At 45.5% G+C, this 25663-nt stretch overlaps 5 protein-coding genes across 8 annotated transcripts; 1 reads left to right on the top strand and 4 right to left on the bottom strand.

Annotated features, from left to right (window-relative positions):
- Window positions 1–336: 336 nt before the first annotated feature.
- On the bottom strand, window positions 337–1278 carry LOC112887772 (aldo-keto reductase family 4 member C10-like). Its single transcript, XM_025954039.1, has 3 exons — window positions 1169–1278; window positions 815–1069; window positions 337–661 (listed from the first exon to the last, which is right to left on the bottom strand). Exons 1-3 carry the CDS (start codon window positions 1205–1207, stop codon window positions 578–580), a joined length of 378 nt encoding a protein of 125 aa, XP_025809824.1. The 5' UTR covers window positions 1208–1278; the 3' UTR covers window positions 337–577.
- A 65-nt stretch (window positions 1279–1343) lies between these two features.
- On the bottom strand, window positions 1344–3404 carry LOC112887771 (aldo-keto reductase family 4 member C10-like). Of its 2 annotated transcripts, XM_025954038.1 has the most exons (7): window positions 3120–3399; window positions 2773–2823; window positions 2603–2679; window positions 2389–2476; window positions 2012–2284; window positions 1672–1923; window positions 1344–1566 (listed from the first exon to the last, which is right to left on the bottom strand). In XM_025954038.1, exons 1-7 carry the CDS (start codon window positions 3228–3230, stop codon window positions 1483–1485), a joined length of 936 nt encoding a protein of 311 aa, XP_025809823.1. In that variant the 5' UTR covers window positions 3231–3399; the 3' UTR covers window positions 1344–1482. The 2 variants fall into 2 exon arrangements, with proteins under 2 accessions (XP_025809823.1, XP_025809822.1); XM_025954037.1 differs by having other exon boundaries at window positions 2603–2823; window positions 3120–3404.
- Window positions 3405–4263: 859 nt separating this feature from the next.
- On the top strand, window positions 4264–7236 carry LOC112883888 (CASP-like protein 5B2). The gene is made up of 3 exons (XM_025949146.1): window positions 4264–4965; window positions 5655–5787; window positions 6833–7236. The coding sequence occupies exons 1-3, from the start codon at window positions 4835–4837 to the stop codon at window positions 7031–7033; spliced, it is 465 nt and encodes a 154-aa protein (XP_025804931.1). The 5' UTR covers window positions 4264–4834; the 3' UTR covers window positions 7034–7236.
- A 1183-nt stretch (window positions 7237–8419) lies between these two features.
- Window positions 8420–10516, bottom strand: LOC112887721 (40S ribosomal protein S15a-1). Of its 3 annotated transcripts, none has more exons than XM_025953979.1 (4): window positions 10402–10516; window positions 9067–9217; window positions 8819–8979; window positions 8420–8708 (listed from the first exon to the last, which is right to left on the bottom strand). In XM_025953979.1, the coding sequence occupies exons 2-4, from the start codon at window positions 9197–9199 to the stop codon at window positions 8685–8687; spliced, it is 318 nt and encodes a 105-aa protein (XP_025809764.1). In that variant the 5' UTR covers window positions 9200–9217; window positions 10402–10516; the 3' UTR covers window positions 8420–8684. The 3 variants fall into 3 exon arrangements, with proteins under 3 accessions (XP_025809764.1, XP_025809762.1, XP_025809763.1); XM_025953977.1 differs by having other exon boundaries at window positions 8420–8703; window positions 10402–10515; XM_025953978.1 differs by having other exon boundaries at window positions 8420–8703; window positions 9067–9210; window positions 10402–10507.
- A 490-nt stretch (window positions 10517–11006) lies between these two features.
- LOC112887723 lies at window positions 11007–11841 on the bottom strand. Its single transcript, XM_025953980.1, has one exon. It carries the CDS (start codon window positions 11633–11635, stop codon window positions 11372–11374), a length of 264 nt encoding a protein of 87 aa, XP_025809765.1. The 5' UTR covers window positions 11636–11841; the 3' UTR covers window positions 11007–11371.
- Window positions 11842–25663: the final 13822 nt, after the last annotated feature.

The raw sequence follows: 25663 nt of genomic DNA, 5'->3' as shown, positions 1-25663 counted from the left end.
CCGCCGAGGAGGGAAGGGAGCAGACCGCAGACGCAGGTCAGACTTTGTTAGGTTAGGTTCTGGTTGAGGAGGGGATCAAACTTTCGTATTAAATATAGATTAATTATAAAATTAATTATATAATAAAGATTAATTCATAAGATAAATCTATTAAATCTAATTAGTCATAATTTGATCATATTATGTTATAATAAATATATGCTAATGATGGATTAATTAGATTTAATAGATTCGTCTCGTAAATTGACCTCCATTTATGCAATTGATTTTGTAATTAATATTTATTTGATATTTCTATCCGTGTCTAATATCCGATGTGATAAAACTAAATTTTAGTCCAGCAGATCACATGCGCTTAACATGAGAAGAAAAGGAGAGAATCCCATTCTACTTCCATGTTCGGATGGCCCCATCAACTGAACCAGACAGAGACCATGAGACCATCTCTGAGCTGTTCAAGAGGAAGTTTTACGCTGTACTTTGGATGATAAGCAAATGTAACCGGGGATATGTTTTGCCCGACATGGTGGCGCTGTGCTTTTCACTCAAGAGTGCAAAACAAACTATCACTCCAGGTTCAGAATTCACCATCCCACAGATCCTCCAGCGTCTTGTAACCATTCATCGGGTTCACTCCAAACTCTGCTCTGAGCAGCTTAACCTGAAAGACGCACACCACGGAAACAAATCAATATGGTGCGGCACGCCACATGGCCGTGGTAAATACAAGTTGAAACAACAGTAGGAACAAGATCGAGCAAACAAGAACAAGTGCAAAAAGATGCAGAGAAAACTGCAAGTGTCGTGAACATGCCTGTTCGATTTCAGAGAACTCGGCCATCAGCTCTTCAGGAATGGACCAGCCAAAGATGTCGATGTTCTCCTTGATCCTTGCTTCGTCAGTGCTCTTCGGGAGCACGCTCTGGCCCATCTGAAGGCCCAAGCGAAGCGCCACCTTTACAGGAGTCCTCTGCAGCCTGCCAGCAATGGATGTCACGACAGGGTGGCCGAGAACGCTGAGGAGGAATCCCAGGTAGCGCGAGGTTGAGGAGGACCGGCAGAGAAGGGCCTAGATTACATCGAGGAAAGAGTCGCGAGTTGGCTAGGAAGAGGATCAGCAAGTTTGGTCAGCACCCGTGCAATGCCAAGCGAGCCGAGTAGGACGAACCGGCGTGTGTTCCAGCTTCCAGGCCTCGCAGCAACGCATGCTTTTCGAGTTTTCGTAGCAACTCAGACGGGAACGCGACGAGAAACATGGTAGCGTGCGGCGCCGGCCCGGGCGCCCGCGCAGCGTGACCGACCAACAGCGGCAAAACGCGCGTCAACAACAGGAAGTACGCCGATGCCAGCAAAAGCGAATTTTACTGGACTACCGATTACACGCGCACTTCGTTTCTGTCACAGTTCAGACAAACTTATTGTTGTACACCTGACCAAGTAAATTTTTGAAATTTAGTTCGGTGCGCAGCCCAGACGGTGACCTCAGATCTCGCCGTCCCAGAACTCCTCGACGGATTTGAACACGCCCTCCGGGTGCACGAAAAAGCTCGCGCGAATCAACCTCTCCTGCAAGATCACAGTCACCACCAACAAGCAGGGAAAAGTTAAGCAAACTTGCCGTGCAGCAGCTGCGGCTGGCTGGTCAGCTTCTGAGTTTCTGATGCCACTTGCCTGCTCGATCTCGGAGAGCTTGGCGAACAGGTCGTCCGGGATGGACCAGTCGTAGACGTCGATGTTCGCCCTGATCCTCTCCTTGTTGGTGCTCTTGGGGAGCACGCTGTGCCCCATCTGGACGCCCCAACGCAGCGCCACCTGCGCCGGCGTCTTCCCGAGCTTCTCCGCCGCCGACACGACCACCGGGTGCTCCAGCACCGCGCCAGCCTTCACCATCGTCGTGCCCGGCGAGCCCAACGGCGAGTAGGCCTACGCGACACGACAGCCAAGAACCTTTTTGCTCAAACTACCAAAAATACTTTGAAAAGGATTCAGCTCATCGTGAGCCAGCACGTACCGAGAGGTGTATCCCTTTGGACTCGCAGAAGGCGCGGAGCTTGCCCTGCTGCCACACGGGGTGGCACTCCACCTGGTTGACGGCCGGGGGCACGCGCGCCACGGCGAGCAGGTCCGCCAGCTTCTTGCTCGAGAAGTTGCTCACGCCGATGGCGCGCGCCTTGCCGGCGTCGTACAGCTTCTCCATCGCCGCCCACGTCGCCGGAATATCTGACGGGATAACGCTTTGCGGGCCAAATCCGGCGCCTTTCTTCATGCTCACCGGCCAATGGACCTGACGAACGATACCAACATCTTCAGATGATAATCTCTCATTTTCTTTTTCTCTGAACTTGTAACAAGATGATGCATGACATTTTCTATGCTTAGCAGACTCACTAGGTAAAGATCCACGTAGTCCGTTTGAAGGGCTTTCAGTGTGCCGTCCAGCGCAACTGGGACGTCCTCAGGCGCATGGTTGGTGTTCCTGCACAAATGTTCCAAGATGTTACAATATGCCATTCAGTGATGTTCCAAGATCATTGAAATCGGAGGTGCCAAGTCCTGAGTGGTAATGTTCAGGTCCCTGAAGCAGAGAAGGGGACTGACAGACCAGAGCTTGGAGGTGATGAAGAGATCCTCCCGCTTGACTATGCCCTCGTCAAGCGCTTTCTTGAGACCCAATCCGACCTGCAGAGCGGCAACTGTTAGTTTACATTTCAGAATTGAGATACCATTTGCTTGGCTGAAAGTCTGAAATAGTAGATGTGAGGAGGAAATCACCTCTTTTTCGTTGTTGTATGCTTGAGCACAGTCGATGTGCCTATAACCTGCCTGCATATGCAATGGATAAGTTCAGCTCTTGCAACAGTTCAAGGAAAAAGGAAACTAGTATACAGCAAGCAGGCTGAAGCATCGAAATTGGACGTATATGAACACGGAAATGAACAGAGATCATTACCTTACCTCGTTCTATGAACCAGTATCCCAAATTACTAGGGCTATTTCTAATGAGAAAAAAAAAATGACGACATGATATGAACAGCCACAGGCTTAGTACCATGACAGAAGCACAGTGCTAGCTGAAAATCAAGCAAGAAACAGGGCCGCAAGGATGCCGACGGACTCACCTTGACGGCGGCGTAGACGGCGTCGCCGACGACGGCAGAGTCGGCCTGCCAGGTGCCGAGCCCGACCGACGGGATCTTGGCGCCGGTGTTGAGGACGAAGTAGCTGGCCATACGCTCGCTATCCGCCTGCCTTCGGAGCCACAGAACCTCTGGAGCTGGAGCGCACCGGTGTTGATTGTTGAGGCCGCGTACGAAGCCTTTTGGAGAGCCACGGAATATCTGCCTCAGCGGTCGGCACTCGACACAGTGGCGAACGGAAAACCAGTCGCGTCAGACGGTGGCAGAGCAGCCTACAAGCCACGCCGCGCCGCGCCGGACTTATTATAGGCCGGGCCCGGCGGCGACAGGCGTTGCATCGTCGGTGACGCCGACGCGGCGGTCCCGACGGCGAGTTATGCCGGTGGTTGGATGTCGAGACTGACGGAGTGTATGTACATCAAGCGCCATTTCGCGAAAGCGGGCGGATCAGGACAATGGCGTTCCGTACGGAACAGGCCCAGCGGCGCTAGTAGGTGGGCTATAGGAAGCTTTGGTGTGGAAAATGTCCAAGTTCGAAAGCCCACCACATTGCGGCCCAGCCCAATTGTGATCGCAAACTTTTCCTTTGCCAAAGAAAATGCGTGCTTCCAAACCTGCACGATCGCTTTGTTCTTTTTGAGCCGAAGGGAAAGGTCGATCACTTCCAACCAAAGCCATCCAACTTTCAATCCCGTCTCTCAAAAGGGGAGCTTTTCAAGGCCGGCTGATTTGCCAATCGACGCAGTAAAAGTTACGGCGAATATTCGCATATTTGCGCCCAGCCCCCTCATATGACTCGATCTCTCGTCTCAATTAAAGAAAGGACGAGTCGATCTCGCTCGATCAGGTCGCTGTCCCGTGTGTCACTACCCAACATCCATTTTAAACTGACTACTTCTAAAAAGAAACTCTACCAGGCGTGCACGTTCTCTCAATGTACCCCAACCCACGAGAATTATTTCGAAACCCCGTCAGCCGTCACGCCGAAGGCCGAAGGCCGAATCGAACCGATCGTGCGCCGAACCGCATCCACGCAACGCAAGCGCACCTTCCCAACCAGAAGGCCCACCAAAAGAGACCGCGCCCCCACTCTCCCGGTACGGCCCCGCCCGTTGATCACACGTCGGAAAACCGCGGCCACCCGGATCGCTCACCGCCACCCGCCCCCGGCTGACCCGACGGCGGCAGGCGCGCGCGCGGAAGCCGCCACCGCACGCAACCCGGCCGCGCCCTTTTCCATCCACCCCGGCCGGCCGCGTCCGCGTCTGGGAGACTGGGGGCTGGGATCCAGCGCCCCCCCGGCCGGACCCAGGGCACCCCCGCGCGCGTCAGCGTCGCACCAACCTCCGCCGCCGTGGCGCCGGCAGGAGGCAGCGGCCTCCGCCCCGAAATTCCCGTTTCCTCCACCACCTCTGACCTCCCCCCCTCCTCCTTCGCTTTTCAAGCCCTCCTCGCCTCTCCTCTGCTGGGCCGGCTGCTGTTCGGCACCTGTCAATTAGTCGCAATCCCCCTTCGCATCCCTTCCTCCTCCTCCTCGCACATAGAATCTGCAGCCGATTCGCCCCGCCGCCCACCAGCTTGCTGGATTAGAGCGCGCATGGCCGATCGGCGCGGCCGCTGAGAGGTGGCGGCGGCGGCGGCTGAGGCTGAGGCGGGAGTGAGCGGCGGGGGCGGGAGGAGATCGGAGGAAGGAGGAGATGCCGGGGCTGGCGGGGAGGCCGGGGTCGTGGGGCGGGCTGGTGCTGCGGGTGGGGCAGACGTTCTTCGCCGCCGCCTGCATCGGCGTCATGGGGTCGTCCCTCGGATTCGCCAGCTACACCGCCTTCTGGTAAGCTGCACGAAAACCACAAACAAACAAACCTCCCCGGTTGACCTTGCCTTCTGGGCCCCTTCTTCGCCCTTTATTTTTTAGGGACTTGGCCACTTGGGTTTCTCGTGAATCTGCCCTTGGCGGGGAGCAGGTCGATCTGTGCAGCGTAGGTTCGCTCTCGCCTCTCTGCTGGGAGCAATGCGAGCAGACGGTGGAAGTTGGGGGTTTGGGACGCGGTTAGGATTTGTACTTCCTACGCCATTGTGCCTCGGATCACCTGTTGTGCCTCGGATCACCTGTTGGCTGTTGTCGACTTATCAGTTAACATAATTAGTTTCATTTAGCAGAACCTAGAGTGTGGGGGAACGATTAAAATGGGTGGAGTTGTTACTTTATGACTGTCTTTAGTTGGGAGGTTTTGGTTGCAACATTTCAGAGGAAAGTTCTGAGAAAATTATGGTCAGGCCATACAATTGTATAGATAATCTGAAGGATATATTGGCATGATGAAATTGGAGCTGTATATCAAAAAGCCATTTTTGTTAGATATGATGTAGAAATTCCTATATTTGACGGTAACTTGTTCCGGCGGTGGCTTATTTGTTGGTGTTTAGTGAGCTGTTACCTCAGATCAGTACAGCTAGTTGGAATTGTAAACTTTCTCCTTTGAAATTTGTGATGAGCCCCTTTTGCCTTTCACATTTCAGCTACTTGGTTGCATCAATGGGTCTTCAAATGTTGTGGAGCTTCGGACTTGCATGTCTTGATGCATATGCCATCAAAGTCAAAAAGGATCTCACCAGCCCAATTCTGTTGAGCTTATTTGTCGTTGGAGACTGGGTAATGACTAAACTCATCTTGAAACTCAAGTCATCTATCTTGTTGTCTTGATTGCTTGAAAAGGGTTTTCTATGTCTGCTTAATTGTCTTGATAAACATTTAAAATCATGTGTATTGTTACACTGTTTTATACAAGCACTGAAGTTGTCCATTTGGAAAAACCAAACTGAATGATCCTTTTTCCATTCTTTTCTCTATCTCTGATAAACAAGGAATGTGGACGTTTATCCATAAATTTTGCTATGCTGCTCCTCCAGTTAAAAAAATGATGTTTTAGGGTTCTTGATTTAAAACTTTTTGAACGTTTTTGCTATCAGTTTCTTGTAAATATCTATATCAATCACATTATATTTATATTGTCTTGAGCAATCAAGTTTTGTTTATATCGCAATAGATTTGGTGGCTACAGTTGTGTTGTAGATACTGTTGATTTGACAAATATCACTTGTTTGCGACAAAGGGACAATAATAGTTGTTAGTAGAACCTTCATTGATTGAGCCCTGTTACCCGTCCAGCACGTCACGACCGTCCAGCACATCCTGGCCCTTTGTCGTATCACGCTCTATCTCCTGGTTCCCCTCCCCTGATTCTATTTCCATAAATCAAGGAGGCTGGGATGCACCGGTTGAGATCTGTATAGCGTAAACATGTGCTATCAGTTGAATACAATATGATTACGTGTGATTTCCTCCGCTATCAATAATAATCTGTGTGATACTTCAACGATGCAGTTTTAATAGTCAACTTGTGTTGATTATTGCCCCTTTTCTCCCTTGGAAAGAATTAATAGTTTCGCATCAATAGAACTAATGTTAGTTTGTACTTGGCAAAGTTTGGTTTGCTGTACATGCTGTACATTTCATGCTCCTGTTAAGTCAGCTTGTAGTCATACTAATTTGTCAGATTTTCGATCAGCTCTGTAGATTACATGCAGCCTGGTTTGGATGAGTTATTTATCAAATCTATGGGTCTAGCCCTGTGTTCATTTGGTTAGCCATGTCAATGCTTTCAGCAGTACTAACGTAACCAATCTACGGAATGCAGGTAACATCAATTCTGTCATTTGCTGCATCGAGCTCAGCTGGTGGTGTAGTAATTCTATTTCAAAAGGACGTGCTCTTCTGCAGAAGGTATCCTCAGCTCCCTTGCGGAAAATATGAGCTCGCCACAGCATTTGCCTTCCTGTCTTGGGCGCTCAGTGCTACATCAGCCCTGATCATGTTTTGGCTCCTTGCCGCGTTCTGATTTTGTGTATCATCTCGTGATAGCAATGTTTATAGCACTTCCTTTTTCTGATCTTCTCTCTTTGTAGCTTTACAAAGGACAATTTACCCTACCACATATTTAGCAAACCACGTAGCCCAAAAACGGAGACGTTGGGATCATGTAAAGTTCACGGAGTGAATAGTTACTAATGATAGAAATTGCTGAGTAGTTGCTTTTCTTCAGAAGCTGGTGTGTTAATTGCCTTTTTGCTATCTTTGAGTTCCGTCTTTCCTTGGCCACGCAGCTTTCAACGTCTATCTGATTATCTTTTGATAGTTACGGGATGATGCTAGGTGACCTCGCACACTGCAGTCAAACAGCTCAATTGAAAACAGTCTAAGTACATGAACTCAGTTTTGAGTTTTGATAGAGATATCATTTGTGTTAGGTGGTGCAAATTTTTCTCATGTGTGTGATGGGTCTATGCTGTCGACTCAACGGAACAAGGCGTCCAATTTCACATTTTCTGTTTCTGTGGAAAAAAAAAACGCCAATGTTCTGTCCAACGACTAAACAGTAACTCATCTGAATGATGTATCTCAGTATCTGCATCAGAAATCCCGATGCTTTCAGCGTAGATGACAGATTTATTGCCGGATACAGAAGAGAGGATATCATCGAAGTAATGTAGTGGTATTAATGGGTTTTACTGCCGCAAAACTGAGCCTGAATGGTACTATGGCAGCCGCAGCAGGTCAGCAGCGCTGCCTACGCGGAGTCCATCAGACACAGCTCCACGTGTCCAGACATCATGAACGCTCAGTCGCGTCTCGCATCTAATTATTGGTGTCCAGACTCCAGACGACCATTTTGGTTGATGACCAGATACTGCACAAGTCAAGAGGTTAAATTTGACTAAATTGATTTAGCAATTGGTTCCATGTCACAACTTCGGCGCGCCAAAACTTCATCTAGGATAAGGGCTGGTGCCATACACCATGTGCTCATAATGCCAGAGCAAGGTATCCTTGCAAGCCAAGATGTGGCTACCTTTTTTTCGCTGCCACAACTTAGACAAAAAGTGCTGGCAAAAGTTAGGCACGAGAGTGTGACAACCCAAGTCAATCTTGGCAATGAAGCAAACAGGCTCGCCTTGCAATTGCAATAATGAATTGTCAAACACAAATCTAGTGTGCTGCATCAATGACTTTGTAACGTCAATGTAAGCTACAATAACAGAAATAGATGCATATGGCTCTTGCCGGATGTCAGGATCCAAAATGACCAAAATCTCAAAACTTTCATGGTACGAAGGTTGAAAAGCTGAAAGCCTTTGCTAAACAAACGAAGGATAGAAGAAAGAGAACCAAAAGACTCAGCAAGCAAAGAGAACCAAAAGACCCAGCAAGCAAACTGGCACACAAGTATGACCCAAAGCAATTGCATTTGTGCAAACTGACTCGTTCGGAACTGCAGCAATACAATACAAGTCAAAAGGCGTAAATATCATTCCAAAGAGAACACAAGGGCATCCTACTACACTGATGTGTCTGATGTCAAGGACAAACGTCCTACTATACTGATGCAAAATCCTTCCATTAAACTTCCATCTAGTAGAAAAACCCTAGAACCTTGCCACCAACATTCTTCCTTCTGGCCTCTTCATGATCCATGATGCCAGCAGAGGTTGTCAAGACAATGTAACCAAACTGCACATGAAACAGTGAAAAGTAATTAGATTATTAGATCAAACTGTACTATACCTACAGATACCCAGTGTTAGAGCTGTAGTTCTAAACAGTGTAGTAAGGAGAAGGTACTGACCTGACGGGATGGAAGCAGCCTAGCAGTCCACCCTTCAATTTCCTTGACGCCAACATCAAAGCGAGGACTGATTACTCCACACTTGTTCAGCCTGCCATTCAACTCAACAACAATCTTCCCAGCACGATGGTCATCAACATACTCAAACTCACCAATATACCCTGTAGAAAAGGACAGCATCAAGACTCATGGATCCTTTCCATGCATTCAACAAGTTCCAAATAAAAGGTAAATGAAAGAGAACTAACCGTGCTTCTGCATCACCAAAAGGAACTTTATGATCACCTTTGAAGAAGGCCTGATCATCACTTGCCTCTTCCCACGCTTCTCAGCATTATACATGCTCTTGAGGGCATCGTTCAAGACGCTAACTCTCACCATCCTTCGCTAACCTGCAGGCTACGCACCAGGAGACTTGTAAGACTGCCAAGGAGACAGCTTTGAGAACAAAATACTAACTAGAAAGGTATCAAAATAGAGGTTTACTAACACAACAACACTAAAAGGTAGCATTTCACAAAGGTAGCAACAAAAGATAATTTATGATAGATGTAAAGGGATGCAAAGAAAACACAGTATGTAAATTAAATAGCAAAACAGAATCAGCCCCATCCACAAATTTCTCAGAAATAATGTTTCATTGGTTCACAAACTAACTGAAAACTGGATGCGCAAATCAGGGAAAAGACAACACAGCCTTTATGGGTACGCACTATATGTGAAACGACACTACTGCCATCATTTTTTTTTCAGAGGACAGCAGTAATTGCTAACATAGGATGTTGCAATGAGCTTACTCTAAAGCAGGAGACTAGATAGTCTTGTTCCCACCATGGGGCACACATTCATAACGCATAGATTTCTACATAGTATAGCTTGTTTTGATGGTGGGTAGTTGCACCTAGACAATGTATCACAAGAGCTATTGTATCAGTAAAAACACCTATCAAAATACATGGTGCTAACCATATCCAAAATAGGTACGCAGCTGCAAGGAAATGTCATCCAACTTAAACATTTGGTTTCCTCACGTCCACCAGACCAGAGACTTGTAAGAGTAAGACCCAAAGGAGAACTAGTATCTTGCTGCTGCAAGGAAACTTATTCCGCATCTCAACCTGACTGTAAAATCGACTTATCCCCATCTGATAGTATGCAAAGAGTGATACGAATCAATCTACTCTGCACAACGCACTAGTATCGGTTGAACCAAAACAAAGCTTTAAACAACGAGTGAATAAGTGGAAGATAAGATTATTTGAATAGATCCGAATCCCCTAGCTCTAACTCAACTTTCTCCATAGGAACGCTCACACGAAACAAAACTTGGTAGTTTGGTTGCAAATATCTGAAACAACCATCTAAAAGAGGCCTTCCGACAAAGAGCATACGATTTTGTGAATTTGGTAAGATCAGGATACATTTTTACATCCTTAGGGACGGACACCAAAGCTCTGAAAAAAAAAAGTCACGGACACCAAAGCAGGCCCATAGCTAGGCTGTTCACATTTCAACTAACGGCCGCAGTCGCTCCTAACGAACTCGAAACAAGGGATTAGGGACGGGATCCGCTGGACGCGTACCTCTCGAGAAGAGGGAAGCCGATCTCACTCCTGCTGCGTAGCGGCGGAGAGGTGAGCAGGAAGAAAAGCGACGGCGGCGCAGGAGAATGGAGAGACGACGCGTCGAGGGTTTGGGGTTCTCAAGGCCTAGTTTGTGTGGGCCGGAATTTGGGCTGAGCCAAACGAAGGCCTAGTTACTAGGTGGGCTGGAGTTTGGGCCCAGGAGGAGGTGGGTGTATTGCGTTGCTGGGTTAGATCTTCTTGCGCTAGATCCGTTGGCCCATTCCTCTTGGATTGCACGCACGTCTCGGACTACTGCATTGCTCTCACCAAACGCTACCGTTCTGAATATGCCTCTATTTTGTAACTTTGTCGACAAGTGCTAGTCAAACAAGTTACAGGAACGAAATTACCGAGCTTCACGGAAATGTTACAATCTTAGCACGATTGAGCCTAATATAGTGGGGTAAAACCTCCCTTCAGAACACAGGAAAAACTTATCCTACTGAAGAACTCGGATGATTTTTTTTCTCATATGTCGTGATGAACTTTGAGTTCCTACTTCGTATGCACCCCACGCGTATACTTTTAATTTGCTCAAGCATAGAACTCGTGAGGCAACAATGTAAATATACGCATGCCACCGGTTTGGAGCGCATGAACTTTTGAACCAAAGTTCAAGCGTTCCATCATTCGTGTGGCATATTTATTCCAACGGATGATACACAATTCCCAATCCAGCGCAGGATGCTGCAAAGCCTCCTTGGGAGGACCCTGCACCCATGCACTACATAGCAGATCACAATAACAAGCTAAAACAGAGGAAGATTATGTACACTTACACGGCAACTTAGGCTAATATTCACAGTTGCTCAGCATCATCTGCATACACAACGCACATCGGCACGCTACTAACCTCCACTGCTCTGCTTGCTACGAACAGGCCTTCGCTTACTTTTCTTTTCTTGGTTCCCAGTACAGGGGAGGGGCATCACGATTCACGGTCCAGGGCGCGGCGGCGCTGCATCGGGCACCTCACCGGAGACCGCCGTATAGCGCCGGCAGAACCGGAGTCCGCAGCCGTCCGGGAGAAGAGATCGTTCGCCGCCGTCACCGGGTACCGGCTGGAGTCCCCCGGGAGGCGGAAGTAGGACGTCGTCGACGGCTCGTCGAACAAGAGGTCGCCGAAGGAGACCTGCCCTTCCTTCCTGTACTGCACGACGGCCCTGTAGATGAACGGGATGAGGCCTTCCATGGCCGGTAACCTGCGGAAGCTCGGGAAGCTGGACGAGAGGAAGAGGATGCAGGAAGGGGAAGCAGTTACGACACTCGAGAGAGGTTCTCTCTTGATTCGGCAAAGGAAGGGGACGGCGAGCTTAAAAAGGGAGACAAAGACGCATGATTTGGACACTTGAAGCGGATAGAGACCAAATGGAGTGCTTGCCAAGGATCTAACTGTAGCAACTACTTATTAGCTAGACAGACGGTACTAATAATGATTAGTGTTTTCTCGCAGCTTGGGAGTAACTCTAAACTGGAGTTGTCATGTCAAGGCACTCAAATGTGGCTTCTTGGTTTTTAGTCGAAGTGTGTACTTCTTCCGCCCTTCCTTATATCAGTAAGCTTTTGCAAAATAAATATGTATTTATTTTACATGAATTTCAGCATGGCATAGGAGTCAACTAACATGGCCTAACTTCAATGCATTATTGACACAATCTGAAGAAAAATATACAAACGTGAGGGAGTTTTGTGGTATACTGCCCACATTTCCATCAAGTTTAAGCTTTTGGCTGAAGTAGTTACAAACTGCCCACTTTTATCAAGCCTAAGCTATCAAGCCAACAATTTTCTTGGCAATTAGAAAATCCAGTAATTTCGCCGATCTGGCAAAGTAGATGGCTTTGCGCGGTAGAAAGAATTCCAGCACGGTTAGGAGACTTGAACGCAAGGGATGCTCAGTCTTAGAAGGCGAGTTTTGCAAGTGGACAGCGACGCGGCGCGGTTTCAGTGCCGGAACACCTTTTCTCAATTCAGAGTTCAACTCTTGGAAGGATACGGCTTACCTGCTACAAAAGAAAAGGAAGCCAAAAGCCCGCATCCGACTGCGCCGCCGGCCATGATTGGTCGTCCAGCGGAGTTCTTAATCCACGCGCGCGCGTTGCCGGCTTCCCGGTGGCGTAATCCGCTGGAAATCCCAGCGCCAGCACGGAAAAGAATCCCGGTCGATCTCGCGTCACTCCAGCCGACTCTGCCAGGTACGGGACAAGCCTGCTGCCCGTCTAGACGATGACTTCTGAATCAGTCTCGCGTACCGGAGGCGATCAGAGAAAGGTAATCCCTGCAGCTCGTGTGGCTGAGACTGAAGCCTGGACACATGATTGCGAGGTTGACATGGATAAACTAGTGCAGAGCTGTTTGTTTATCTGATCGTGTGGGGGACTGAAGATGCCGGACAGACAGCAGTTCACACCGGCCAGATCATCTGCTGGGTGCTGTTAGAGTGTTAGGTTGTGCTGCGTCAGCGATCTGGTAGGAGTATTTCTATACAGAATACAGAATTCGGATCGGATGCCTGGAAACTTGGACAGCTGCAGCTGATCAGGTGGGTGATATTTCTGAATACAGAATTTGGACCGGCGGTTGGCAGTTGGCAGTGATGCGGTCGTCTCAACTAACTGGATTCAGGTTGGGATCGAAAGCGCGCAGCGGAGAGCGGAATTCCACGGGGAACCTGATAGGCTTGATGAGGTCAGGGCTCAGGCGGCGCTCGAGACCTCGGATCAGGACGGACCTGCGTACTGTCGATGTCCTTTTGAGCCTCGGTGGAGTGTGTCGGAAACAATACGACTCCGTAATCCCGTGGGTGTCTCGTTGGTGGCTCAAGGTTTTCTGCTGCCTTCCGCCGACATAATGCACCTTTCCGTGGCGCGCCAAATCGAAGGAACAGCGAGGTTACAGCACACGAGTAACGAACTTCAGGCGTCCGAAAATAGCTTCAGTGCAGGGTAGTAGGGTGTTCAAGCCAGGTTACAAAATTAATCCCAAGGATCTGTAGAGGAACAGAGAACGTGTGGATATCCGCCATCTGGTTGTGTCTTCTCAAGAAGTAGAGAGATGAAAAGAGCAGCAAATGGCCGTACTTTGCGAAATAGCATTGCTTTCCTGGTATTTTTTTAATCTTTTATCAGCGTCAGAAGTTGTTTCCTGGGCAGCTCTTTTTAGCTCCATCCCAGAATGAATTCGGATATACTACTACATGGATGCTTCTTTCTTGAATGGACGGCAACTAACAATGGCCAACGACCATGTACATTCACTCGACTAATCTACTTTGCTCCGGTTTATCAACGGCAATCAAAACCGACGTCTGCTCAGAAAACAAGTCAAGAAAGGAGGTTCTCGGCCTGATGATGGACGCGCTGCCACGGAGTGCCGGGCAGCAGAGCAGGAGCAGCATCCTCCCGAGAGAGAGAGAGTCTTTGGTGGCTGACTGGTGGGCAGCCCGGCCGGGCGACACCAACCGGCCGCCTAAGGAGCAGTAATGGGCCGAAGGTCATTGAGCGGACACGGCGGTAGGAGTGGAATGGGCTTTTTTTATTTGACGTACAAATATTGGTATTTCAGGCCCAACTACATAAGTCGCGCGCGAATGGCAATAGCCGTATAGCAGAGATCGAGCATCTAGCAAATGTATCAAGATCCTCTCGCAAAAAAAAGCAAATGTATCGAGAGAGTAGACAAAAGGACGGGTGAATAACTTTTTTGAAACTGTAATTTATTTTTCTCTCCTTTTTTGGATCGGTTTGAACCTCTGTGCTGATGAGAATTGATGCAACATGATGCCGTTCAGTATGAATGGTTTCTTACTTTTTAAACATTATGAACATTTTTCTAATGAAGCTGGAAATTTTTTCTCCTGAAGCTAAAAATACAATGGGCAAGAGGTTGTCCATTACATTCTCTCGGTTTCTACTCTCTCAGATCTAAATTATACTTCACTTTGGATTTTTCCTAAATAAAATTTCTCTAACTTTAATCAAGTTCATAGAAAACAACATCAATATTTATATCATCAAATTTGTTTCATTGTATTCGCAATAAAATACGTATTGATGTGCATCTATCTTGTATTGTGAATGTATAAATTTGATCAAATAAAGTTAGATAAATTTGATTTAGAATAAAATTAAAATATACTATAATTTGAAAACTGATCGAGCGCTTGCGTATCTCCTTTGGGGGTACCGCATCGGGTTCTGCTAATCACGCGCGCGCTAGGAGGGGTATCAACGCTCGATCTCCGACAACGTGTGATTTTCCTTTCCGGGAAATTTCTATCTCCACTATTTTCTGCTTTTAGAAAATTATTTATAACATATGTATGCACAACATCTTCCGGATAGCTATTAGATGATATTTTTCAGCATAACTATTAGACAATAATTTTTTAGCACATCTTTTACGATGATACTTATAACTTTTACGCATAATTTTTTCCAACCAATTTTTATAGAATAATTTTTTAACATGTCACGTACAAATTTTACGCCTAACTTTTTTAGCCTCCTTACTAAATGATAATTTTGAACATGACTTCCACAAAAACTTCTCACACAACTTTAATATATAAATTCGTCATACAGCTTGTAAAAATACAACTTGTCGAGATAACTTGTTGGCATACTTTATACGAAATATTTATCAAAAGAATATCTCGAAAACAGAACATAAAGAAGGTAAACAAAAAGATTGAAAAGAGAAAAAGAAAGAGAATACTAGGTAGTTCGAATACGTAGGAGTATGTGGCTGAGGCCTCTTATGTATGCAACTGGTATAGGCATATAGACTCCAAATTAGACAACTAGGCTCTTATATTTCCTATGTGCAGGCACGACAAGCATGCGTACGCACACACATACGGATTCCGCCACTGTCGCGTCGCACGACGCGAAGCTAGCTAACGCGAGCCGATTGAGGTTCGTTTTCTACTTTCTAAATTTTTCTAAATTTTAGACCCATCACATCAATTTTTTTTTATTATTTAGAAGTATTAAATAAAGTCTAGTTATAAAACTTTTTGCACAGATGGGTGCTAATTCGCGAGACAAATTTAATGAGCCTAATTAATCTATAATTTGCTACAGTGATGCTATAGTAATCATCTGCTAATCATAGACTAATATACCTCATTAGATTCGTCTCACGAATTAGCCCTGGGGTTCTGCAATTAGTTTTGTAATTAGACTTTATTTAATATTTCTAAATGATAAGATTCTCTTTAACGTGACCCCTCTAAACTTTAGGCTCCAGGAAACGAACACACGCTAACGCGTAAGGATGGAATTGGATGAAAAAATAAAAACCGTTGCAGATCCCACCCACGTGAAGCCGAGTTGGGCGGTCGGGAATCGAGCGCCCGCACGCTCGCGTGTGGAATTGGATTCTCGGTACCGCATCTCCTCTAGCAGGAGTGTCTCCATCTCCCCCAACTTATTCTGCAAGTTGAAACTGCCGAGGGGGTCCAATCTTCAGGTTCCTATATAGATATTGTAGCCGTTGATATCCTCACACCTCCCTTGCAGAATTCTAGCTAATTGGTCAAGCCGACTAGCCAAGCCTAATGGTTAGTGCGTCTTCGCGAACGTCGTGATCCGTGCTACCTCCACGGCAGCGCCTGAAAACGAAAAGAATGTTGGCTTGGAGACAGGTCTCCCATTGAATCTGGCAAAGCATCCGAAAGATCTACCACCATACCAGCTTTCCCATCCCCGGCTCCCTGAATGAACTTTCGTTCTCTCCGGAGCAACATGCATGTCGGCGGCGAGTACCGGTCGGCATCTCAGTCTCTTGGTGACAATATAATTTGGATCCTCTGTAGTAAAAATCACACCGGTCCGGGCACGCTGTTGGGCGACCAATGCAAGTGCGTCGAGCAAGGCCATCGACGACTCGCCGAGTCCTGTGCAAGCCAACCCGCAGCTGGTCGCGTGTATGCTGCGATCCACTCGTTTCGGTCGCGCGCTTCGTCGATTAGTTGCCACTGTTTTAGAAACTAGTACTACCAGAGAAGAGTGACAGAGCCATGGAGTAGCGCCCAGCGACCCAAGGCTACAGCGGGGCCAGTCATCGTCGACTCGTTTTCATGTGTCTTCACTGCTAGAAAACGGTCTATCGGTACCAGCACGTTAGTGCCGGTCAAGAACGAGCCGGCACTAACGTGCCTCAACAGTGTAAGGCGGGCACGTTAGTGCCGGCTAGAGATACCAGCCGGCACTAACGTGCCATCCCCCCAACTGTCACACGGCTGCCACAACGGTCGAAACACACGTTAGTGCCGGTCGGCATATCTAGCCGGCACTAACTTGGTCAATTACAAGTTAGTGCCGGCTGTTTGCTCTAGCCGGCACTAAACGTACACAGTTAGTGCCGGTTAAAGCCACCAGCCGGCACTAACTTGCCCCGTATATACCGGCCACTATCCCCAGCCCTCCCTCCATTTCATTTGCCACTCTTCTTCTTCCCGAGCCCTCCTTCACTCTCATGTACATGGCGTGTTACAGGGGAGGTGCTGCCCATTTTTCCCCAAATTTGTGAGGATTTTACCCATCCAAGTGCACCAAAGGTTAGTAGATTCTTCCACTCTTCTTTCATGGTGTTTATTCTTTGTTTCATGCTTTCTAGATAAAGAAAATAGTGATTTTAAGGTTGAGGAAAAATGAGCATAATTTTCCGATTTGTTCATTAATTTGAGCAAAATAGAATCGATTTGTTACTTTTTAGAGAAGGTTTTCTAGATAGTTTGACTATGACACATTTAGAGTAATTTTTTTGAATTATTTCACGGGGACATGTGTATATGTTACTATGCAAAATTTTAGAGATTTTAAGGATGAGGGACAATGAGCTAATTATTGATAAATTTCCTGCTATAGTGATAAATTTGGCTTATTTAGCTAATGAGCTAATTATTGAAATAATGGATCTGATTACACCGAAAATACGATTTTGTTAAAGAAACACTATATACCTAACTAGTGAAACAGAACAAAGCCACTCAAGAAAACTCGAAATAAAAGGACAGAACATACTTTAGGATTTGGATCATCAACATCACATAAAGCACCAGCTAGAGTAGTATAGTTATCAGCTTCTATATGCTCCCAATTGTCACCATACACTGTCAGTAGCTTCTCAATTTTCGCACAACAGTTTTCTTTGGGAAACCCATACTGGTCATGGATCTGACCGCATCATTAAATCTTTCCTCCAAAGCGTTTGGAGCTGCCATCCTACTAGCAATGAAGATTTGGTGTATTTCCACTCAATATACATGTCCTAGATGTATTTCTTCCTATCCAACAAAAGGAATGATGCCATATCTCATTGGGTTGATATTGCTCCCAAGTCCCAATCAATTCGAACTCAAATCAAAGCAATGGTATGGCATATATTATGAAAAATTGCACAATAACCTTAGATGTCACTACACTGAATAAATCCAAATGGCTGCAAACAAAACTTTCTCAAAACGATATATGGATATTATTGTCATAATACAAGGAGATTTATGTACTTAATACATAAGAATGGGAGGGTGTAAAGTGGGCATATGATTGTATTATAAATTTTTTAAGAATCACCAAAATCCTTCCCAAAACCATATTTAGAGGTTTCGAAAATGACATCCAAAAACATATAGAATAGGTGATCTTACATAAGCTTGCAAAATTTTAAAATTGAGTTCAACCTCATGGGATATGAAGTTGATAGATAGCAATATGTATCTATTTCATCACTACTCATGTAGCCATCTGCTGATTTTCATATCTCAAAAATGAGATTGAGTTTGATCATAAAATTTTGCAAGCTCCTATTGTATATGTCTGATTTTTTTTAGAATTTGCAAACCTTGGATATGCCTCTGGAGAGTTTCTCACAGTTTCACTCTCAAAGCTACTCCCTCCATTCCGTTTCAAATTATCAGTCGTTTAGACTTTTCTAAATTCATAGTTTTCTATGCATCTGCATATATATATATATATATATTACGTCTAGGTGTATTGTAAAACCTATAAATCTATAAAAAAAAAGTCAAAACGAACGGAGAAAATACCACGGACAAAAGCAGATTTACATTTACATTTTTTTTTGAATTACTTCATAGTAACCTGTTTTTAGGGATAATGAGCATGATTTTTTTTAATTTGTACAGATGGACCGGCAATGGATGCACGGAAGCCGGAGCACCTCGGCGTGGATTCAGGGTTTAGATTCTTTTCTCAAGGCAGCAATGGCAAATAGGTCGCCAAAGGGTTTAATGTGTTGTCCATGCAGTGTTTGCGAAAATAAAAAAGAATTCCGGAAAAGAGAAACTCTATGGAATCACCTGGCCTTGAATGGTTTCATGAGTAACTATAGCCTTTGGACTAAGCACGGCGAAGTTAGAGTTATGATGGAAGATAATGAAGAAGATGACGATGGTGATAACAATCTTCCAGATTGGGCATGGGTTCATGAAGCAGGTGGCTTTCAAGATGAACCAATGGACGAGGGTGAAGCAAATGTTGCACAAGAGGAGCCACCTGACGAGCTAGGTCAGGCGTTGCTTGATGCACAGAAAGACAGTGACACTGTGAAGGAGGCATTAAAGTTTGAGAAGATGTTGGAGGATCACAAAAGGCCGTTGTTCCCTAATTGCAAACTGGAGCAGAAGAAGTTGGGTACCACGTTAGAGATGCTGAAATGGAAGGCAACTAATGGTGTCACCGATAAGGGATTTGGTGAGCTATTAAAGATTGTAAAGAACATGCTTCCTGAGGGTAATGAACTGCCGTCAACAACATACGAAGCTAAAAAGATGGTTTGCCCTCTTGGATTGGACGTGCAGAAGATTCACGCATGTCTTAACGACTACATCCTGTATCGCGGCGAATACGAGAACTTGGAAGCTTGTCCTGTTTGCAGCGCATTGCGGTATAAGATCAGGCGAGTTGATCCAGGTGATGTTGATGGGGAGCCGGTAAAGAAGAGAGTTCCCGCAAAGTTGGTGTGGTACTTCCCTATAATACCACGTCTGAAGCCCTTTTTCAAAAATGAGGACAACGCTAAGTTGATACGGTGGCACAAAGAAGACCGTAAGGAGGATCACATGATCAGACACCCAGCAGATGGATCCCAGTGGAGAAACCTTAACCGAGAGTATCCTCAATTTGACAACGACCCAAGGAATATAAGATTTGCTCTAAGTGCGGATGGAATGAATCCGTACGGTGAGTTTGGCAGCGCTCATAGTACATGGCCTGTGACCTTATGTATGTTCAACCTTCCTCCTTGGTTATGCCTGAAGTGTAAGTTCATCATGATGCCGGTGCTTATAGAAGGGCCAAAAGAACCTGGCAACGATATTGATGTGTTCCTGCAACCCTTGATGGATGATCTCTTACTGCTCTAGAAAGAAGAAGGTGTACATGTGTGGGATGAGTATAAACAGGAGTCTTTCAACCTCCGAGCTTTGCTTTTTGTATGCATCAATGATTGGCCTGCACTTGCAAAACTTTCGGGACAGTCGAACATGGGATACATGGCCTGCACCCACTGTTATGATGAAACCGATAGCATTTATTTGAAACACTGTAAGAAGTGCGTATACATGGGCCATCGCCGATTCCTTCCTACCGATCACCCCCTAAGAACCGAAGGGAAGCATTTCAAAGAAGAGCCCGAAACTCGTCGTAAGCCTCTGTTCCGTAATGGAAAGCGTGTATTCTCGATGATCAAGGATGTGAAGGTAGTATTTGGAAAGGGTCCCGGTAGCCAACCTGTTCCGAAGGATGACCAGGGACATGTTCCAATGTGGAAGAAGAAGTCTATATTGTGGAACCTACCTTATTGGCAAGTCTTACAGGTTTGCAACACAATTGATGTGATGCATCTGTCGAAGAATCTTTGCGTCAACCTACTAGGCTTTCTAGGAGTGTATGGTAAGTCAAAAGACACATTGGAAGCAAGGCGCGACATGTGGATGCTAGCTGGACGACAAGGCTTGCAACCCGAGAAGAGAGACAGAGGACGCCACTATTTAAAACCTGCCAGCTATAATCTGAGTAAAGAGGAGAAGGAAAGCATGTTCGATTGCTTGAACAGTATCAAGGTCCCGTCTGGGTACTCCTCAAATATACAGGGCATAATAAATATGAAAGAGAAGAAAATCCAAAACTTGAAGTCCCATGACTGCCACGTTCTGATGACACAATTACTTCCGGTTATATTGAGGGGTGTTCTACCGGAAAATGTGAGATTGGCAGTTGTAAAACTTTGTGCATTCATGAATGAAATTTCACAGAAAGCAATTAATCCAAATAATCTAATAAAGCTGCAGAAAGACATTGTCGAATGTCTTGTCAGCTTTGAGATGGTCTTCCCACCTTCCTTCTTCAATATTATGACACACCTTCTAGTTCATATTGTGACAGAAATAACTATTCTGGGTCCTGTTTTTCTACACAATATGTTCCCTTTCGAGAGGTTCATGGCAGTATTGAAGAAGTACGTGCGTAAACGTTCTCGCCCAGAAGGATGCATTGCTAAGGGCTATGGAACCGAGGAGGTCATTGAGTTTTGCGTTGACTATCTTCCTGATCTCAATCCGATTGGGCTCCCCATGTCACACCATGAGGGGCGACTAAAGAGAAAAGGCACACTAGGAAAGAAATGTAATGTGCACATCCCTTGTAGTGAATTCAGCCAAGCAAACTTCACGGTTCTTCAGAATTCATCCAAGGTGGCTCCATATATTGATGAGCACATGAATATTATACAGTTTGAAAATTCACAAAAGAATCTTTCTTGAATTACACGCCAACATATAAAAACTTTTGACGGCTGGTTCAGACGAAAATTATTGGGCAACAACACAGTTGATCAAGAACTTCAATGGCTGGCTAGGGGACCATCAATCACTGTCCAGCAATACCAAGGGTACGAAATCAATGGGTATACATTTTATACGAGAGCTCAAGGCAAAAAAAGCACCAACCAAAACAGTGGTGTCCGTATGTGTATAGTAAACAGTAATGGAGAAAAGAACAACTACTACGGTGTCATAGAGGAGATATGGGAACTTGAATATGGACCCATAGTTGTCCCTTTATTTCGTTGCGAATGGGTGGCTGGAGGAGGCGTAACGAAGGACCGGTATGGGATGACCATAGTTGACTTTAAAAAGATTGGATATAAAGATGAACCATTTGTTCTAGCCAAGGATGTGACACAAGTGTTCTATGTGAAGGACATGTCGAGCAAACCGAAGAAGAAGTCAGATAAGACGTCTGAAGCAGACAAGGCTGGAAATGAGCCGAAACGGCACATAGTTCTTCCAGGAAAAAGAAAAGTTGTTGGAGTTGAGGATATTTCGGACAATTCGGAAGATTATGACCAGATTGATGACCTTCCTCCATTCTCAGTTGACGTTGACCCTAGCATCCTCTTATCCAAAGAGGACACACCTTACTTACGCTGTGATCACGCTCAAGGCACTTTCGTCAAAAGGAAGATTATCAATGTTCCAGTAGATAATGATAATGAGTAGTAGTTTTATATAAATTATGTATTGAATTCTCTCAATTAGTGATGTAATGTAACGCACTGCATCGTATTTATCTCAATTCTTGATACTATTTCTCCAATTATGACATAATATCATCTTCAGATAATATTATATTTTTGCATGGTATAAATATTATTTACATTCACTAATTTTTCATTACTAGAAGCATTGAAACATTAAATTACAAACAAATAATCAAGTAATATGCGAATTGATTACATCATTGTATAGGCTACTATTGAAAAGTTTTTTAAAGAATTTTGCATGGATCAAAATGAAATATTTTCGATTTATTATTATTATTGTGTACATATAATTACTATATGTTGAATAAATTTACATTAATTTTGCATTGAAACCTTACTTCAATTACTATTAATATTGTGTACATATAATTACTATAATTATTGTGTAGCTAAAAATAAGATATAAATTTTTGTTATATTATTCTAATTATTAAGCCTATGTTGAATAAATTTATAAATACTACAAATTTAGTGTAAATGGGAACTGGCGTGGCCAGTTCCCGCGCGCCAATTCCCGCGCGGATGGTACACGTTAGTGCCGGCTGACATTACCAGCCGGCACTAACGCGCCCACGTGACGTCAGGTGAGCGCGTTAGTCCCGGCTGGTAATGTCAGCCGGCACTAACGTGAACCGGCACTAACGCGCCCACGTGACGTCAGGTGAGCGCGTTAGTCCCGGCTGGTAATGTCAGCCGGCACTAACCGCGCCACCCCCCCCCCACAAATTAGCCCCTTCGCCCATTCAGATCGACGTCGCCCCAACTTACCCGCCGCCCCGACGTCCTCGCGCCATTGCTGCCGCCGCCCGAAGCTCCGGCCGCGGCGCACCTCGTCGTCCTCGCGCGCGGCCCGTCCTACGCAGCCCGGCCGCCCGGCTGCCCCTGCCGCCTCGAGGTCCACGCGCCCCATTGCTGCCGCCGCCCGAAGCTCCGGCCCCCACCGTCGACCCCTCCCTCCGGACCTCCTCCTCGCCCTCCGATCGCAAAAACGGGTTCGAGGTGAGCACATCAACTTGCAAAAGCATCTGGTTAATTGCACATCAACAATGTTTTGAGTTACGTGATACCCTGCACCTGTCTTTTAGGATCTTCATTTCATCATTTGCAAACTTAGTAATTTAGTGTTCGGCCAAACACTTAAATTTCTGAAAGCAGTTCTTGCAATAGATTATGGTAGGACCTCAACGCCAAATGGAACATATGGGTTTGCATCGGTGCTGCTGGGTCACATATGTACTTGTGATCTTGAAGTTCTATTTGATGTTGTAGACACCAATGTTACGTGTGGTGCATTTGGCCCACCTTCTCCACCGCCTGCACGGGACCCCAGCATGGATCCGCCATCACCAGCCGCACAAAGCGAGCCAATTTCGGCATCATCACCAGCCGCACAACAGAATCAGAGTCAGCGACAGAAGGCATACACGGTACCTTCGGTCCAGCCATCTCATAAGCAGCAAAGAAAGAAGAAAGCGAAGGCTCCAGAAGAGAAAGAGGCAGAAGAATCATTTGAAACCTTCTTGCTGAAGCGCAAGCTACTGAGGGAGGCTGCGAACAAGAAGCCAGAAATAGATCCAGTTGCGAAGGCACACTTCATTAAACACTTCATTAAAGATCCCACCAAGGAGAAAGAAAGGGAGTCGGATTATGATCGGCAGATCAGAAAGTGCTACAACAACCCCAAGAATCGACGGATCAATGCAAAGACCGTTCCCCAGCTCGGAGAGCAGTCCAAACAATCGATCCCTCCGTTGATAGTGCCGCGTGAAGAATGTCCTGATGAATCAAGAGATCCGTTGACCATGGCTGGGATGATAATGCAAACTGATCTAACAAGGGCTCAGTTGCTTGGGGAGGCCCTACAGAATGCCCGCGGCAGGAAAAAGTTTGTACTTGGTGAACCTTTGATATGGCCAGAATTGCTACCATTCCTACCAACGAGAATGGCCGAGTTACACAAATGGTATGCCGTGCAATCTAAAGCTAATGAATTAGAGATGTTCGCAGCCCGGATTAAAGATGAGCATTTCTGGCGGGGGGCAGGTGAAGTATATATCGAGTTTGAAGTACTTTACGATTTATACCATCAAGATGCCCTTGACAAGTCCCTCGTGAGTGTATGGTGCATGTGAGTATTGTCTCTTGTTTCATTATTTTTAGCCTTGTGTGTTGACTGATCCCCGTTTTTCTTGTGTCCCGTAGGTCAAAAATTCAAATTTGCCGAAAAAAGAACTTCCATTACGTCGGGTTCTTCGACCCCGATATTATACACGAGAAAATGGTAGAGCAAAACCCTGAAGAAATAGACAATATTATATACAGGGGGTTGCGTAAGAATAGCATGTGTCCCTTCATTCTCTTGCCATACAACCATCAGTGAGTCGTTCTTTGTTAGCCTCTTTTTTTCAATCCCTTCGTATTAATAATACTATTTAATAACTATTTTAATCAAGATTAACTGGTTATGCGTATGTATATGCACAGCTTTCATTGGATATTGCTTTGTATTCGGATTGACGAGCACAAGGTCTTGGTGTACGACTCGTTAAGGCAAGATAAATCAAAGTACCAAGATCTCATCGAGGTGGTAAATACTGCATGGCGTCGCTACCTCCGCAAACACATAGGCTTGCCCATAGGTGAAATCGAGCCTCTTTGTTGGGTGACTGATTTTCCGGTATGAATATACTCTCGCTACTAATATCATTCGCAATAAACATCAGAAAAATTCTATATCTTAACCCACATTTGTCCATAGTGTTGGAGACAGGGACAAGGAAACAACTTATGTGGATACTACGTATGCGAGTGGATCAACACTTTTGCAAGTGAAAAAGGGCAAATGACAGTGGAAGCATTCAATGTACGTGAGCACAATCACATCTGCTCATCATTTTAATTCATTATCTTTTATTCTCATGTTTTTTTCGAAAAATGTGACAGCGTTGGCGGATGAAAGAAGAACTCATTGAAATGGCTCGGATTAGGGCAATTCAAGAAGTTATATGCGGATTCCTGCTCGATGAAGTCATAAATCCTAAGGGCGAATTTTATGGCGATGTCCGTACAAGCGTCGCCGAAAAAGATCCGACGACGGGGAAACTGATAAATTACTATAGTTGATGTTCTTAATAATTTGTAATATCTCAAGTACTTTTAAACTCCTAAGTGTTCCATACATGATGAATATATATATAATATTAGTGTAATATGCTATCCTAATATTACTGTGCAATGCAAAAAGTACGATTATGTAGTCGCATACGGTAGAAATACGCATAGCCATACGTATAAAAATGAAAAACAAAAGATAAATAAGAAAAAAGATTTAGTGCCGGCCAGTTATACCAGCCGGCACTAACCTTGCTGCCAGGAGCCCGGCCGGGTCGGGCACGTTAGTGTCGGCTGGAATAACGGACCGGCACTAACACGCGCCATTTAGTGCCGGTCAATATAGCCGGCACTAACGACTGTCACGTTAGTACCGGCCATTTAGTGCCGGTCACAGGGATCGGCACTAAATCTCCCTGTGACCGGCACTGATGTGCCTTTCTCCGGCAGTGCTTGTCGTGTAATGATCGACTTGGACATGAGTGTGCTAGCGTATACTACTAGTAGCTTTTTCTTTTAAAAAGACCAATCGAGGAAT

Source organism: Panicum hallii, chromosome 3 (assembly GCF_002211085.1).
Source record: "Panicum hallii strain FIL2 chromosome 3, PHallii_v3.1, whole genome shotgun sequence".
NCBI lineage: Eukaryota > Viridiplantae > Streptophyta > Magnoliopsida > Poales > Poaceae > Panicum > Panicum hallii.
Note: the sequence above shows the minus strand (reverse complement) of the source record. Positions and strands in the feature narration are given on the sequence as shown.